Source organism: Carlito syrichta, unplaced genomic scaffold (genome assembly GCF_000164805.1).
Source record: "Carlito syrichta isolate Samal-C Ts95f unplaced genomic scaffold, Tarsius_syrichta-2.0.1 Scaffold304285, whole genome shotgun sequence".
In the NCBI taxonomy this organism is placed as follows: Eukaryota; Metazoa; Chordata; class Mammalia; order Primates; family Tarsiidae; genus Carlito; species Carlito syrichta.
Window position 1 is genome coordinate 61,988 of NW_007248381.1, and position 17,152 is coordinate 79,139.

At 36.1% G+C, this 17,152-nt stretch overlaps 1 protein-coding gene across 1 annotated transcript in view; it reads right to left on the bottom strand.

The window, feature by feature from the left end:
• NBAS (neuroblastoma amplified sequence) overlaps positions 1-17,152 on the bottom strand; it is a 230,770-nt gene that overhangs the window by 60,398 nt on the left and 153,220 nt on the right. The window contains exons 20-22 of the mRNA XM_008059599.2: positions 12,391-12,609; positions 9,468-9,670; positions 7,136-7,225 (exon numbers count right to left, since the gene is read on the bottom strand). Coding sequence (XP_008057790.1) covers positions 7,136-7,225; positions 9,468-9,670; positions 12,391-12,609 — 512 coding nt within the window. The remainder of the gene's footprint in view (positions 1-7,135; positions 7,226-9,467; positions 9,671-12,390; positions 12,610-17,152) is intronic.

Below are 17,152 nucleotides of genomic sequence, written 5' to 3' on the forward strand. Positions count from 1 at the left end.
AGTGTCCCTTGTAATGTGGGTGCTGAGAGAACATCAGATGATTTACTTTGCCTGACAGATAGGAAGAGCAAGAAGACATAGGATTCCATTTGCTCCAGTGGGCCTTTCTTTCTTATTTTTTTAATGTCTTTTCTGTGCTTCAAAAATAATGTCAGATCTCTAAATAATATCAAAGAGTTCAATGAAGTATGATTTATCTGATACCATTCTATATGTATATGTAAATATGTGTATATATGTATATATAAGGCTTTAAGACAGCTGAAGCTGATACTGTGGTAAGTAGCAATTTAAACAAATAAAACCCTTATTCAACAGTTTTGAAGGAAATTTTTCTTCTTTTTAAAATACAGTGCAGAGGAATTCTACATTAATTGCCTGTTATCTGAGTGAATTTAGTTCAAACATTCCTTTGAGAATTACTAATGTACTGGTTCACACTGTGGGTCATTCCTGTTAAGAAATTTTTAAAAGGTACATGAAGGCAGAAACAGAAAAGGAAATAAACAAAGGCAGAGAGAAGTAAGTCAAAGAGCCAAGAAAGGTGAAGGAAGTAATGCCTTCAGACGTTGCCACTCAAAGTTTAGTTCATGGACTAGCTGTAATTTGAGAACTGGTTACAAATGGAGAATTTCAGGCCCCACCCAGACCTACTCAATCAAAATCCATATTGTAATAAGTCCCTAGGCCATTTCTACACCCAATGGAGTGTGAGAAGCATTGCATTACTTTTCATTGATGGCTCTTTCTGTCAGAAGGAGATGATATGGTGCAAGAAATTCATAGCTTGCTCTTACCTGTGTGAGCCCAGACTAGTTACACAACCTCACTGAGTTTTAGCTCCTAACCTGTAAAATGCATATGATCATTTCTGTATGATAGGGTTGTTTTGAGGGTTGAACTTCTGAATAGCACCTTTCCAAGGTGATGGAATAGAGGAATAGATGATCATTTAGGTTTTTTTTTTTAATAAAACATGTGATAGTAGTATTTTTTTAATTCTAGGTTTAACAGATAATAGTATTTTCTTAATTCCAGGTTTAACAGATATACAATTTTAGAATATTATTATTTTAGCTGTTGGATTTTTTTAAAAGCTTATTTTTCTTAAGCAAATTAATAGACTAATTCTTAATGCAAGTTAGAAACTGAGATTACATTCTCAAAATATGACATTATAGGCATACATAAATAATGAGATAAACATTAATACATTTCATATACATGAACCTCTGAATAATTAATTACCTTATCCTGTCTTTAATTGTAGATGCTATAAAAGGTTTCTGGCATGATCTAAAACCTTTAAATATTTAACCCAGATGTCTGGAGGCAAGAATTAGGTCAAATTGAAAAAAAAAAGCCATCTGTACAGGTGGCTGAATGTTCCTCTGGTGGCCTGTCTAGGTGTTGTAATTTTATGTGACTTAAAATTAGCACAGATAAAAGAAGAGGGAAAGAGAGATTTCTGGGTGAGACAGGAGCTGCAGTTAAAAAGCAAACGATTTTGAAAGTTTTTTGGTGTAGTCTTTAAGGTTTTCTATACATAAGATCATGTTGTCTGCAAACAGGGACCATTTGACTGCTTCCTTTCCAAATTTGGATGCTCTTTTTTTTTTTATCTTGCCTAATTGCTCTGACTAGAATTTTGAGTATTATGTTGAATAAAAGTGGTGAAAGTAGGCATCCTTGACTTGTGTCAAATATCAAATAAAAAGCTTTCAACTTTTCCTCATTAAAGTATGATGTTGGCTGGGTGTTTATGGTCTTATTGTGTTGAGGCATGTTCCTTCTATATTCAATTTGTTGAGGGTTTTATCATAAAAAGATGTTGAACTTTATCGAATGCCTTTTAGTATCTATTAATGAATTTAGTCAAGTTTCAGGATACAAAAACAATATAAAAAACAGTCGCATTTCTATACATTAATAGTTAACTACCTGAAAAATAAACCATAAAAGCAATTCCATTTACAATAGCTACAAAAATAAGATACCTAAAATATCTAATAACAAATAAAATCAAGACAGTGAAAGTTCACTAAAATAAAATTATAAAATATTGATTAAAAAGTTGAAGAGATCATAAACAAATAAAAAGATATTTCATGTTCATAAAGTGGAAGAAATAATATTGCTAAAATGTCTACATCACACAAAGCAGTATTACAGATTCAATGCAATCCCTATCAAAATACCAATGACATTCTTCACAGAAATAGAAAAAACAATATTAAAATTCATATGGGAGGGCAAAAGATCCCAGAGAGTCAAAACAACCTGAGCAAAAAGAACAAAGCCGGAGGCATCACATTATTTTATTTTAAAATTATTCTACCTGGGTGCAGTGGCATACCTGTAGTCCTAGCTACTTGGGAGGCTGAGGTAGGAGGATTGTTTGAGGCCTGGAGTTTAAGACTAGCCTGGGCACATATAAAGCCCCTGCCTCTAAAAAGTTTTTTTTTCCTTAACTAGCCATCTATGGTAGCATATGCTTGTAGTCTTAGCTACTTGAGAGGCTGACACAGGAGGATCACTTGAGCCCGAGAGTTTGAGACTTCAGTGAGCTTAGCTACAACACTGCATTTCAGCCTGGATGAAGGAGTGAGACCCCATATTAAAACACACACACACACACACACACACACACACACACACACACACACACACGCACACACGACAAAGCCATAGTAAACAAAACAGCATGGTAACGGCATAAAAACATAAAAACAGACACACAGACCAATGTAACAGAATAGAAATCTAGGAAATAAATCCATGCATTTACAGACAACAATTTTTGACAAAGGTTCCAAGAACACAAATTGGGGAAAGGACAGTCTTTAATAAATGGTGCTGGAAAAATCAAATATCCACATGTAGAAGAATGAAACTAGATCCCTATCTTTTACCATATATAAAAATCAACTCTAAATGAACTGAAGACTTAAATGCAAGACCTGAAAATATGAAACCACTAGAAGAAAATATAGGGGAAGCACTTCATAAAATTGAATGTTTGAATAAGAACTCAAAAGCACACATAACAAAAGCAGAAACAGATAAATGGAATTGCATCAAACTAAAAAACTTTTGTACATCAAAGGAAGGAACTAATAATAAGGTGAAGAGACAACATAGAGAATGGCAGAAAATATTTGCAAATTATCTAACTGATAAGGGGTTAACATTCAGAATATGTAAGAAATTCAAACAACTCAGTAGCAAAATACAAATATAATAATAATCTTATTTTTTAAATGGGCAAAAGACCTAAATAGATATTTCTCACAGAAAGACATGCAAATAGTCAACAGATATGTAAAACAAAATGCTGAACATTACAAGTCATCACAGAAATGCAAAGTAAAACCATAAATGAGTTTTCACCTCTTCCCAGTTAGAATGGCTATTATCAAAAAGACAAAAAAGTAACAAATGCTGGAGAGGATGTGGAGAAAAGGGAACTCAAACACTGTTAATGACAATGCAAACTAGTATAGTCATTATGAAAAACAGTATAGAGGTTCCGCAAAAAATTGAAAATAGAACTAACACATGATCCAGCAATTCCATCGCTAGGTTCGTATTCAAAGGGAATGCAATCAGTACATCAAAGAGACATCTGCACACCGATATTTACTGCAGCGCTTTTCACAACAGCCAAGATATGGAATCAACCTAAATGCCCATCTAATTATTATTGGATAAAGAAAATATAAATGCTATAAATAACAGATGCTATATATATATAATTCAGCTATAAAACAAAATGAAATTCTGTCATTTGTGGTAACATGAATGAATCTGGAAGAGAGTATATTATGTGAAATAAGCCAGGCACAGCAAGACAAGTACAACATAATCTTATTCATATGTGAAATTTTTTAAAAGATTATTTCATAGAAGCAGAGAGTAGAACAGTAGTTACTAGAAGCTGAAGCAGGGCACTGGGAGAGGTTAGTCAGTAGGTACAAAGTTATAGTTAGTTAGGAAGAATATGTTGTGGTGTTCTATTACACAGCAAATGATGTATTGAGTATTTCAAGGTAGCTAGAAGAAAAGATTTTTAATGTTGTTACCACAAAGAAATGATAAATGTTTATAGTGATGATATGGTAATTATACTCATTTGATCATTATACTATATATACATTCACTGAAACATCAAATTTTACCTCATAGATATGTATAATTATGTGTCAATTATAAATTTAAAAAACAAATGATATCTGTATCAATATAAAAATTAAAAAGAGCCGGGCTCGGTGGCTCAGCCTGTAATCCCACGCCTTTGGGAGGCTGAGGTGAGTGGATTGCCTGAGCCCGCGGTTTCGAGACCCGCCTGGGCAGCGAGACCTCATCTCCACAATAAATCAAAAAATCAGCCAGGCGTGGTAGCGCATGCCTGTACTTCCGGCTACTCGGAAGGCTGAGGTGGAAGGATCGCCGGAGCCCAGCAGGTGAGGCTACGGTGGCCGGGAGCGGCCACTGCACTCCAGTCTGGGCGACTGAGTGAGACTACAACTCAAAAAAAAAAAATTAAAAAGAGAAACTGAATAATGGCACAAGCTGTCTAAAACTTAACCACAAAACCAAATACTTGGTGGTGGCCATTAACACGCACATATGTTCAAATTCTTACCCTTCTATGCAACCTCCCTGACAAAAATATTATGGGTTGGTGTATGGTTAACCCAAGAACATGTGAATATGTCTGTGATAGTTGACAATGTATATGAATAAAGTCGTTTGCTATCAAAACAGATACTGCAGCGGGTTGTGGATGTTCAGGCTACAGGGTTGGGGCTGGAGGAGGATTGGTGTCAACAAGAGGTAGGGTGAGGGGCACATAAGGTCCCTGGATGTTAGGCAGTCAAGTCAGACCAAGGAATGAGTGACCTGAGAGTATTCCTTTCAGAGGGTTGGAATAACCATTTCACTGCAAAGACCTTCCTTGGAATTACCTGGAAAACTGAAGCTGACTCCCCTAAGTGATTCTGCCTTGCACATTACTGGGAAGGGAAATCCAAGCAAAGGGTGCCAGTCTTAACTGTACAGATTCAAAAAATACTTGCTAGAAATAAAAGTTATAACTTTGTCTTTCTTCTTCTTTCTTTTTTTTTTAAGGAAAAAAAAGTTCACTGAAGTTTTCTTGTTAAGAAGCCTTTGCTATCCTGTGCCTCTGGAATGAAAAGTAAGATCTTGTTCAGTTTCTCCATTCCCTAATGTCTCCCTCTTCGAAGCTTAAAAAAATAGTCTGTATTCAAGTGAGTCTCAAGTTGGATTATTCTGTATATGTGGCTAGAAATTCACTAATAAAAAACCACCCTCTAATCTTCTTAAGATGCCCCCAGTGGGACAAGACTAAAGAACTCCACTGGAAGGGGCCCCAAACAGTAAGTGTTAAGATCCTTTTATCTCGAGAGGCCAGGATCCAGTCAGTCTTACCTGAGAGAAGCTACATTGCTGATGCAGCTCAGTAGAACCTGTTGGCTAAGAATTGACTGTCAAGCAAGAATTTGGACCACAGCAGTGAGATGAACGCCCCCCCCGCCGCCCCAGGAGGAGGGTAAGTGTTTCCCAAGCAGCATCTCTGCCTGCTCTGCTATCTGTTGCATCTGCAGATGCTCAGGCAACAGCCTCAGCCTGGAATACCAATATCCATCTCCTCCTTCTAACAGACTCCTATTTCATAGACTAGTTTCGTTGCCACATGTGTATATTCTGCCAAGGCTGAATAAACCACCCCTGTACCCTGCTTTTGCACTTAGTGTTCTAGAGTACGGTTACTATTGTTACTGGTAAGTTGGTCTCCCATGTCAGACTGTGAGCTCCTTGAGGTTAAAGGTTATATCTTATCCACATATAACTCCTTGGGATTTAACACAGATCATGACACACAGTAAACTCACAGAATAAATTTCTCTTTAGAATATGGGGCCAAAATTAGCCACTGCTTCAGCCACCTTCCTATGTGAAGACCCACAAGTAAAGGGGTTTAGAAAAACTGAGCAAGGTCAAAGGCAGATGAAGTAGAGGGTCCTGCTCTCAATGTTTTCTCATATTCAGCTACATAGGTTATTCTATACTTTGCCACTCAACCTTGGGCAAAAGAAACATATAGAAATAGACTATCGAGTCATCTGAGTACTAAGTTATGACTTAGAGCCAGGATGGAAGCTAGGTTCTATTTCCCAGGCCTATGACTCTGGGCAAGTCAGTTCCTCTCTCTGAGTTCTTAGGTCCTTCTCTGACAATGGCAACAACATATACAGCCATTAAAAATAATAATCATAACAACCATTAAATCTATAAAAATCAATGGAAAGTATTATAATAGCAAGCAAATAAAGTAGAATATAAAAGTGTTTACACATTTCAATTGAAATTATATTTTAAAAATCTGTACCTGAACAATAACTGAAGGATAATGTACAAATGAAAATTATATTACTGAATGGAACTATGGAGAGTTTTCTCAAATATGTCTTTATTATTACTATTAGATCAAATTTTCTTTTAAAAAATAAAATTGAGGAGCGACCTTACAGGGTTGACATGGATAGTGTGCAAATTAAAGACCTTTTTACATTTTGAAGAAGTGCATAATTCTTCATTCGTGGTTACCTTTATTCTTATCAATACCATTGTACCTGAAAGAAAAATTATTTCTAAAAATGGCATGAGAGATACATACCCTTCCAGACTTATAAAGCCTGTACAATTTGAGATCCCTTTCAAGGCCAACTTAACTTATATAAAGATCTTTGAAAAAGATAGAAATTTCCATACTTAAGCAATACAGGAGATGAGACTCCCTTCTAGGAAGCTCCAAGTGGTTTCCTCTCCTGGGGTTCCCTGTGAAGAAGGCAAGAAGAGACAGTGTTCCCACGGTAAGCTGGGCTTAGCATAGAAGGTCCTTCTAGAGCTGATGGGATCAGCATAGGGTGGGGGACACTAAGTCCCCAGATGCAGAGCCGCTCCTTACTTATGCAGGTCCTCAGCTCTTCCTTTAGATACACCTAAAAATGTTGCTTAGTCGTGGAAGCCTCATAAATATGGGTATTGAAAACAATTCTGAGACCCTGAGGAAATCCATTTCACGAAGATGCAAAAACTATTCCAGTCTTACCCCTTGTCCACGCTGGCATGGACTGCTGCAACCACACCTTCCAGGACCTGGAGTGGGTCTCTTAACTCTCCGAGGTCAGCACTACCTTCACTGTGAAAAGAGAGGCAAATCAATTCAGACAAGGACCACTCAGGCTTCAGAAATAAACTTGGGATTTATGATAAGCTTGTTGGATTTTGGCTATTACACTGTCTGCCCATAGTCATTTGTGCTATGTGATGTCTACAAATGTGCCAAGTCCTAGGCTGGGTGCTAAGGATATAAAAATGAAATATTTTCTGTTCTTAGGGCACTCAGTCTACTATATGCATGTTCTCCTATCAATAGAATAACACAATCTACTTGCATTGTCATTCAAAAAACATTCACTAACATTAAATATATAAGGTATTTTAAGCATCAAATATGTAATAATGATCTAAATCCTCTAGGTGAACTTATTTTTAAAAAAATCTAATATTTGCTTGCCACTTACTAGGTACCAGGCACCGCTAAGTGGTTTATATACATTCTGCCATGTAACAAACCCACAGCCCATGGGATGAGTACTATTAATATTATTATGCCCATTTTACAGATGTTATGTGAAAAAGTATAGTGAACCCTGAAAATGCAATACAGGAAAAAACTTTAGATGAGTTTTCCAAATAGTTTAATGACAAATTAACTACTAGATTTGGTTCTTTTCATGTCTTTGTCATTTTGTGCCTCCTAAATTGTACTAGCTTCCTGGTAAATATTATGGACAGTATCAATAGCAATTTTTTTTCTTTGAAACAGAAGTAGCTGAATTACTCAAGTTCCCTTTTCCTCCAGTGCTGAGTTAATTCACTTTTACTGAATGTCTTCTGTGTGCCAATATACCATTTATTAGATCAGAAGTAAATGTTTAGTAGTAGAACTGGGTACAAGGAAGGAGAATTTAATTTATATCAAAATTTATAAATGTAAAAAATATCATATTTTATTTCAATTATGAATTAAAATGTGCAATTTTAGAAAATAAAGTAAATTAATCAAAATGCCAATTTTTCAAAATGTTTATTTTTGTTAGCATCATCTAAAACTTGACTTAAGAAATAATACAAAGATAACCATAAACCAAAAGGTACAAAATGTGACAAATAACTATCTGTCATCATTTGAAAGAGGAGAATGATTCTTATAACTAAACAACAAAAAAATCATAATAGGTTAACAGTAGAACAAAGCTTCCTGAATTTGGCATTGGTTTCTTTCTTAAAAGGTTATGATATTTTATGTCTCTCCCTATATATAAAATTACCAGTTACCTCAGAGCATTAAGGTAAAAACTGTGTAAGACTGGGGTAATTAAACTGATAAAGGCTCATTTGGTTTCAGTTCAGCTGCAGAAAACTGACATGTATTTAATCAAAAAGTTCCTCAAGAGCAATACAGAATTACAAAGAATACTTAAAAGGAGAATAAATTAAATACAACTAAATCTTTTAGCCTAATTGCATTATTCACAGAAAGCACTTGATGCCTCATTATTTCCTTAGCTTCAGTTTTTCCTCTTTTCTAATCCTCTCAGATGCATTCCTACAAAGGCACTAGCATATTGACATAAAGCAAGAATTTCTCAATTGTCGGTTTTTTGCCTTTAATTGCAGGTAAATAATGTCCTAAGACACTTAACAGATGTCTAACTTCTTCGGTGTATGATTAATCTTGCCTTCTGTACTTCAAAAGAACCTTCTGGGAACCATTTTCCCACTGCTACAAAGAAGGGGAATTAGAAAAGGTAAGATCTAAAAAGCTGCACTAAAGTCACAGGGCAGTTTGACACACAGCCACCTGCTTCATATGCCATTCTGGCCTTTCCCTTATTTCAAGAATAATTTGTGAAAGGGGGTCCAACCAGAAGTTAGCTTCTTAACATGTTACCCATAAAACCAAAGATGAAATATTTTCATGGTTCTCCACTCTCAAGATATTTTAAGACATAAGACTTTGAGAACTCTAAAAATAATCTCTCACTTCTGTAAAGTACTTCAAAACTTATAAAACACTTCCACATACGTGATGAGAGTTTAGTTTCATAACAACCACAAGGCAGGCACTATTACTGACAAATATCACCTTGTTCATCTGTGGCTTCTATTATTCTTATCAATACCATTGTGCTTGAAAGAAAAATTCTTTCTAAAAGTAGCATGAGAGATACACACACTTCTAGACTTACAAAGCCTATACATTTTGAGTCCTTAATCAAGGCAGACTTAACATATAAAAATTTTTAAAAACATAATATATATACTTTAGGAAGATTATATATATACTTTTCTGCAACGATAACTTTCTAGCTTACCTCAACATGGAAATTATTTTTATGATTGCACTCTGCACTACATCCTTGGGTGAGATGTCAAGAGGGCCAACGGCCACTTCTAGCAGCTGCTGTATCATTCTTAGAGGCTGGCCATCTAAACACATGGCCACAGCTTGATCATGAAGTTTCTCTCTGTCTGATCTGGACAGGTCATAGAGGTAACTGTATTTCTGCAGTGTTTCCTGCAAAGACATGGTAATTAACATATAGTGTTTCCTGCAAAGACATGGTAAATATCTCATAAAAACTAAATTTGTATACATGCACATAGTGAAACATATTCAGAAGATCCTCAAGCCAAATACATTATAACCAGCATCACCATACCAAAGGGAATGTATTGGTGATTAAGAGTTTAGGCTCAAAGGTCACCCAAGCTTGAGTGCAAATCCTCACTTAACCTCTTATAAGTTAATGGGCCTATGTGATCTCAGATTTCAGTATCTGTAAAATGAGGTTGAAGACAATAGGGTCTTGTGAATAGAGGATGTTGTGAACACTAGCTGACATACTATAAAAGTCAGCCCTTTAGCACATCAGGCACAAAATAATGCTTAATAAGTATGAGTTTTCCTATTACTATTATCACTATTGCACCATAACCATATCATAACTATTGAGCATCAACTATGTAATCCCAGGTATTGTACTTACATTTAATACTTAAAATAATCCTGTAAGTATTTTTAAATTAGCCCCTATCACAAAGGAAACTGAGTTCAAAGGTATTAAGTAACATGCCCAGGGTCACATGGTAGGCAATTAATGGACCTAAGATTAGAATCCCCAAATCCTCTCCCCTGTCCCCACATCACATTGTCTGCCTCTCTTTGATTATATATATAAACTAATGTTACAACAATTTAAGAAACAGGACACAAGCTATTGTTTTTTAGCATATCAAATATGGTCACTTAATGATAATAATACTTTTCAGGTTCTTTATAGCTTCTCTAGTAATTCTAAATATATTCTTTTATCTTTCAAAACAGCCATGGGAAAAATCTAATATTAACTGGATATTTGATGATATTTAAAAATTATAAATTTCTTTGATGGTGATAATGTTGTAGTGGTTATGTTTAACTCGATTTTTTAGAGAAAGATGGGGAAGTATTGAAGGATAAAATAAAGAGATGATTGAGATTTGCTTTAGAATAACCCACAGGAGTGAGGCAAGAGAAGATGGGGATATGCATGGAATAGGATTGGTGACATCTGAATAATTCTTGCAGCTGGAAGTTCGGCACATGCAGTTCCACTTAAATCGAGGTCTGAACATAAAAGGGATAAATGTTGAGGGCTGAAGGTTATTTCCAGCCTTTGCTATAAAAGTCACCTTAATAAAATAAAATAATGTCAAATTCAGAAACCACAGCAGTTTCCTATTATAGACCGTGGGTGGTCTGAATGCCCCGCATAAGGAGCTCTATGGTACTTCTCCATCACAGCCTAGATGAAACAAACAGGTGTTTTTGTTAATAACCCCTTGAATCCACATACACTATTCTAGGCATTGAAAGACAGTACTTGTTCCAAAGAGAGTAATTTTAGTTCTCTGGGTTTCAATGTAGTATATTTGATTTTAAAAATAAACAAATAAGTATTTGAAAGATTTTACACTAATAAGTACAAACAACTTTTATTTGTCTAATTTTACCCTAGTTCTTGTAATTGTGAATGTAATATTGTAAATGTCAACAGGATAGCATCAAGATTTGTAAAGTCAATTTGCAAAAGCTTCTATATTGTTCATATCATTATTTAATGTTATTTGTTAGACAAGCTAATAGGTTCTGGAAAATACAAAATGAAATAAAACTGCTTTCAAACTTCTGAATTCTTCCCATTATCTTTTCAATGAGGGGTTTGCATTTATGTGTCTCATACACATTTTGAAGTCTCCCATTTGCTCATTATCTGAATTCCTCTCCACTGACTGATGTTTTTAGTCAGGAACATTTTTCTACAAGGCAAGAACACAATTCAATAAATGTGTTAGGCTTAAGAAAAATGAAAGAGGAGGCTAGTGGCCACTTAAGGTTCATTTACCATAGCATTAAAGGGCAAATGGAATATTACTCATATATCTAAGCACTGTTTTCATTTATATGAAAACCATTTATTTATTGATTTGTCTGCTTTCCAGTTATGAAAAAGAATACCTTAACTCCCATGACTGTTAAAATACGGAACCAATCTCTAAGGGCTTTGGAGGCTTGGGGTTTCCTTGTACAGTCCTAAACATGGGTCCTCAATCATCACCCCAAGTAGGGGCTCGTGAACTTCATGAAGGTGTTTTTGAAATACTAAGAAAATCTCAACTAGAAACCAATTAAGAGCAATTTTACTAGTCAAAAACTCCTTTTAGTAATAAAATTATATTGGAAACATGAAAAATAAAAACAGGATAAGGGTATACTTTTTTTTTAATTGCAAAAGCAGGCATGAGAAACCATCTCTGAAATTTTCTGAAAATTAGGGGACAAAAGCACCCTGTCATTATCCATTTGGAGAGCAAAACACCTACTAGCCAGTAGAGCCAAAGAACCACAGTCTTCTCATTTCTTAAATCTAGAGATCCCTTCTCCATCCCAGACATCTATCCAGGGTTCAACTCCTGCAACCATCTTCTCTTCCTCTTCCCCCACCCTTCCCATCCCCTCATCCCTTTCTTCCTCAGATATCAACTTATTAAGTGGCCCAAAATCCTACTCAAGAAGTGAAAACTGAATTGACAATCAAGTGATAATGAAAAGGTTAAGTCTTGAGAAACATTTTCAAGGATACCTCTGCACATCCGAAAACCCTGTCAAAATTACTAGTGTAACTTTAAAGGATAAGTTAAAGAATATGCTGATACTATCTGTGAGTGAACATCTAGAAGTTTCCATTTCATTACCTGTTCACTATCCTTCAGAGAAATGATGAAGCTATGGCTGAGGGTTTCCAGGTGAGCAAGTGATTTCTCCAGATGATTCAAAGCATCTACAAAGGTAACTTGAGAATTCCTAGCTTCTTGCATGTCATCTTCTGAAGTTCTCTTCCTTGGCTTCTCAATAAAATGTCTGACTGCCTTAATAGCCTTGCTCGTCATCTCTTTCCGTGCTTCCACAGACAGCTTAAAAAAAGGAATTAAACAATAGTGAGATAAAACAACCCTGCATTATTACATATGGCAAATTCAATAAAGTATTAGTGAGGTAGAGAAAAGTGAAATTTTTATATAACTAATGAATACCTTTTTGTTATAAAATTTGTGCTATCAAATGAGTAAAACAGATCTTGTGAAATGGTAAAACTCAAAGCAGGTGATGTGATGAGACCAGTATTCACAGTATTCACCAGTATTGCTGGTTAAAGTACAAAAATTAGGAGTAATTTCTACATTTTTCTGCAAGGCAAGAATACAATTCAACAAATGTGTTAGGTTTAAGAAAAATGAAACCATCTATATTCCCAGGTCTAATCATTTATTATATGAAAATAATTCAAAAGAAGAAAAGAAATACAGGCCTAAATATTTTAACTAACCTAATAACCTAATTGGTAGAAGAAATGGTAACTAGCTTATAATTAATTGATGGTTAGATTATTATGCAGTCACTAAAATTAGAATTATAAAGAGTATAGCAATTTGAAAAATTGGTTAAGGTTTTAGAAACCAGAATAGAAAACTGCTTATATCATATTTACATTAAAACTTAAACTATAACTGTATATAAAATATATGTATTTTATATATTTTGTATTTTTATGAGTATCCCTGATTTGAAATGCTTGGAACCAGAAATGCTTTAGATTTCTTCAGATTTTAGAATACTTGCATTAAACCAGTTCAGTATTCCTAATTCAAAAATCCAAAATCTGAAATGCTCCAATGAGCATTTCCTTTGAGTGTCATGTTGGTACCCCAAAAGTTTCAGATTTTGGAGCATTTCAGATTTTCAGATTAGAGCTACTCAACCTGTATATGCATATAAAATATATGTATGTATAAAAATATACACATTCAGTCATATGCATATACATATATGTGTACGTATACACATAAAATAATGACTATTAAGATGTTGGGATTATAAGCAATTTTTTCTTCTCTACTTTCCAGAGTTTCTTTTTTTACTTTATTTTAAAGATGTGGGGTGAAATTCAGGTTATGTATACAAATGTTCATTATGCAGGTACCCTTGTTGATGAGGTGTGCCCCTCGCTTCCCTGGCAGTTTCTCTCAACTGCCAATCCCACCTCCCCTCCCCTGGGAGTTTCCCACTACTCCCAATCCCTTTCTTATAGTATTATGATAATTGTTCAAGGTCCGCTTATGAGTAAGAACATATGGTACTCTGTTCTTTGTTTCTGTGATAGATCACTGAGTATGACAGACTCTAAATCCATTCTATCACTTCTCGGCCTTTTGGCTAAGATCAAGTGTAAATCCATCCAAGCTGCTGCAAAGTCCATATATTTGTCCTTCTTTATGAGTGTATAATATTCCATTGTGTATATGTACCACTTTTTTTTTTTTTTTAAACCAGACCAGTTTCGACGGGCAGCATGGTTGGTTCCATGTTTTTTGCTATTGTAAACAGAGCTGCAACAAACATGCATGTGCAGGTATCTTTTTGTAGAATGATTTGAGTTTCTCTGGGCATATTCCCAATAGGGGGATTGCTGGGTCATACGGAAGGTCAATTTCTAGTTCTTTCAGAAATCGCCACACTGTCTTCCAAAGAGGTTGCACTAGTTTGCATTCCTACCAGCAGTGTAGAAGCGTTCCTTTTTCTCCACATCCTCGCCAGCTTCTGTTGTATGTTTTATTGATGATGGCCATTCTTACCAATAGTGGATTAGGTGGTATCTCAATGTGGTTTTGATTTGCATTTCTCTGGTGATTAGTGAGGCTAAACACTTTTTCATGTGTCTGTTGGCTGCCTGTATATCTTCTTTTGAAAAGTGTCTATTCAGTCTTTTGCCCACTTTTTAATGAGGCTGTTTGATTTTTTTCTTTTTGGCACATTTGAGTTCCTTGTAGATCCTAGATGTTAGACCTCTGTCAGATATACAGTTGGCAAATATTTTCCCATTCTGTGGGCTGTCTCCCTGCTCTCTTGATGATTTCTTTTACTTTACAGAAGCTCGTCAGTTTGATGAGGCCCCGTTTGTCTACCTTATTGCTTATGATATGGGCACTTAGGGTTTTGATCAGGAATTGATTGCCAATTTCAATTTCCATAAGGGCGTCTCCTGCATTTTCTAGGATTCTTAAAGTTTGAGGTTTTACATTTAGTTCTTTGATCCATTTAGAGTTGGTTTTTGTGTATGGTGATAGGTAGGGGTCTTGTTTCAATCTTCTGAACGTGATCAGCCAGTTTTCCCAGTACCATTTACTGAATAGGTTCTCCTTGCCCCAGTGGTTGCTGTTGGAGCTTTTATCAAAGAGGAGTTGGTTGAGAAATTGAGACTTTGGAATCTCTATTCTGTTCCATCGGTCTATATACCTGTTCTTGTACCAATACCAGGCTGTTTTGATTACTGCAGCCTTATAGTAAAATTTTAACTCTGGAAGTGCAATACCTCCTGCTTTGTTTCTTTTGCTAAGGATTGTTTTGGCTATTCATGGTCATTTTTATTTCCATACGAATTTCTGTCTTGTCATTTCCAGGTCTGAGAAGAATGATGTTGGTAACTGAATGGGTATTGAATTGAATCTGTAGATTGCCTTTGGTAGAATGGACATCTTAACAATGTTGATTCTTCCTATCCATGAGCAGGGAATATTTTTCCATTTGTTTTTGTCTTCTTGGATTTCTTTGAGCAGTGTTTTATACTTTTTGTTGTAAAGTTTTCACTTCTCTGGTTAGGAAGATGCCGAGGTATTTCATTTTTTTGTGTGGCTACTGTGAATGGGATTGTGCTTTTTATTTGGTTCTCTGCCTGCTTGTTGTTGGTGTATAAGAATGCAACTGTTTTGCACATTTATTTTGTACCCTGAGACTTTGCCAAAGGCCTTTATCAGTGCAAGCAGGTTTCTGACGGATTCTTTTGGATTTTCAAGGTATAGGATCACATCATTAACAAAGAGGGATAACTAGCCAGGCTCGGTGGCTCAGCCTGTAATCCCGTGCCTTTGGGAGGCTGAGGTGAGTAGATTGCCTGAGCCAGTGGGTTTGAGACCTGCCTGGGCAACCTGGCGAGACCTCATCTCTACAATAAATAAATAAAAAAATTAGCCAGGCATGGTAGCGCGCACCTGTAGTTCCAGCTACTTGGAAGGCTGAGGCGGAAGGATCGCCGGAGCCCAGCAGGTCAAGGCTGCGGTGGCTGGGAGCGGCTACTGCACTCCAGTCTGGGCGACAGAGTGAGACTCCAACTCAAAAAAAAACAAACAAAAACAAAGAGGGATAACTTGACTTCCTCTTTTCCTATTTGGATACCCCTGATTTTTTTCTCTCATCTAAATGTCCTAGCTAGGATTTCTAACACAATGTTGAACAAGAGGGGTGAGAATGGGCAGCCTTGTCCAAAGTTTCTATAAGAATCCTATATTCGCCGGGCTCGGTGGCTCAGCCTGTAATCCCGTGCCTTTGGGAGGTTGAGGTGAGTGGATTGCCTGAGCCCACAGGTTCGAGACCTGCCTGGGCAGCGAGACCTCATCTCTACAATAAATCAAAAAAATCAGCCGGGTCTGGTAGTGCATGCCTGTAATTCCGGCTACTTGGAAGGATGGTGGATGGATCGCTGGAGCCCAGCAGTTCGAGGCTGCGGTGGCCGGGAGCGGCCACTGCACTCCAGTCTGGGCGACAGAGTGAGACTCCAACTCAAAACAAAAACAAAAACAAAAACAACCCCCCCCAAAACAAAACAAACAAACAAACAAACAAAAAGAACCCTATATTCAACCATTTATTCACAAATGTGTCAGGCAATGTGTTAGCTATGCAGGAGTTATGTTGCTCGAAGACTAAAATATTAAGCCTATTTACCATCAGGAATACAGAATAAAATCTAAACTTTATCCATTTTTTATAAAGGAACCGGACACCTCTGCGCAACTCTGGGTGTCTTCTTAGGCTTGCAGCTTTCGATTCCAGATTTTAGTTACCTGTCAACTACAAAGTACATTTTTACTATATTCTCAAAAGGACTTTGGGTTGATATTTTCAAAAAATAAAGAGTCCTAAGACAAAAATCTTAATTTTTCCTATTTTTAAAAATCAGTCATCCTATGTCTCTAGTTATTCTGAAAAGTGGCTCTAGGCTTAAATACATGGCATCAATGACCATACCAGGGGGTGAACTGCCCCCAGTCCTTCATTTCCTATCCATTCCCTCCATGGCACTCTACACAGAATTATCTTTAAATGTTGATTGGTGACATGTTCTTAATCCCATGTAAGTATGGATAGAGGATAGCTTTAGGAAAGTAGTATTTCCAATGAATTGTAACTAAGGGCTTGCTTTGCAAATGCATCTTCAAAATAAGTTCTGTAGCCTCAACTTCTTACTGGATTTCTGCCTCTAAGGACCTATGGCATTACAAAAATTGGAAGCCCCCTATGACTGACAAGTATTAATTATGTGATTGTCTTCCTTCAAACAAACTGTGAACTCATCTCTGTGCTTTAGAAATACAAGATAACTACAACTGTGTTTAGTTCAAC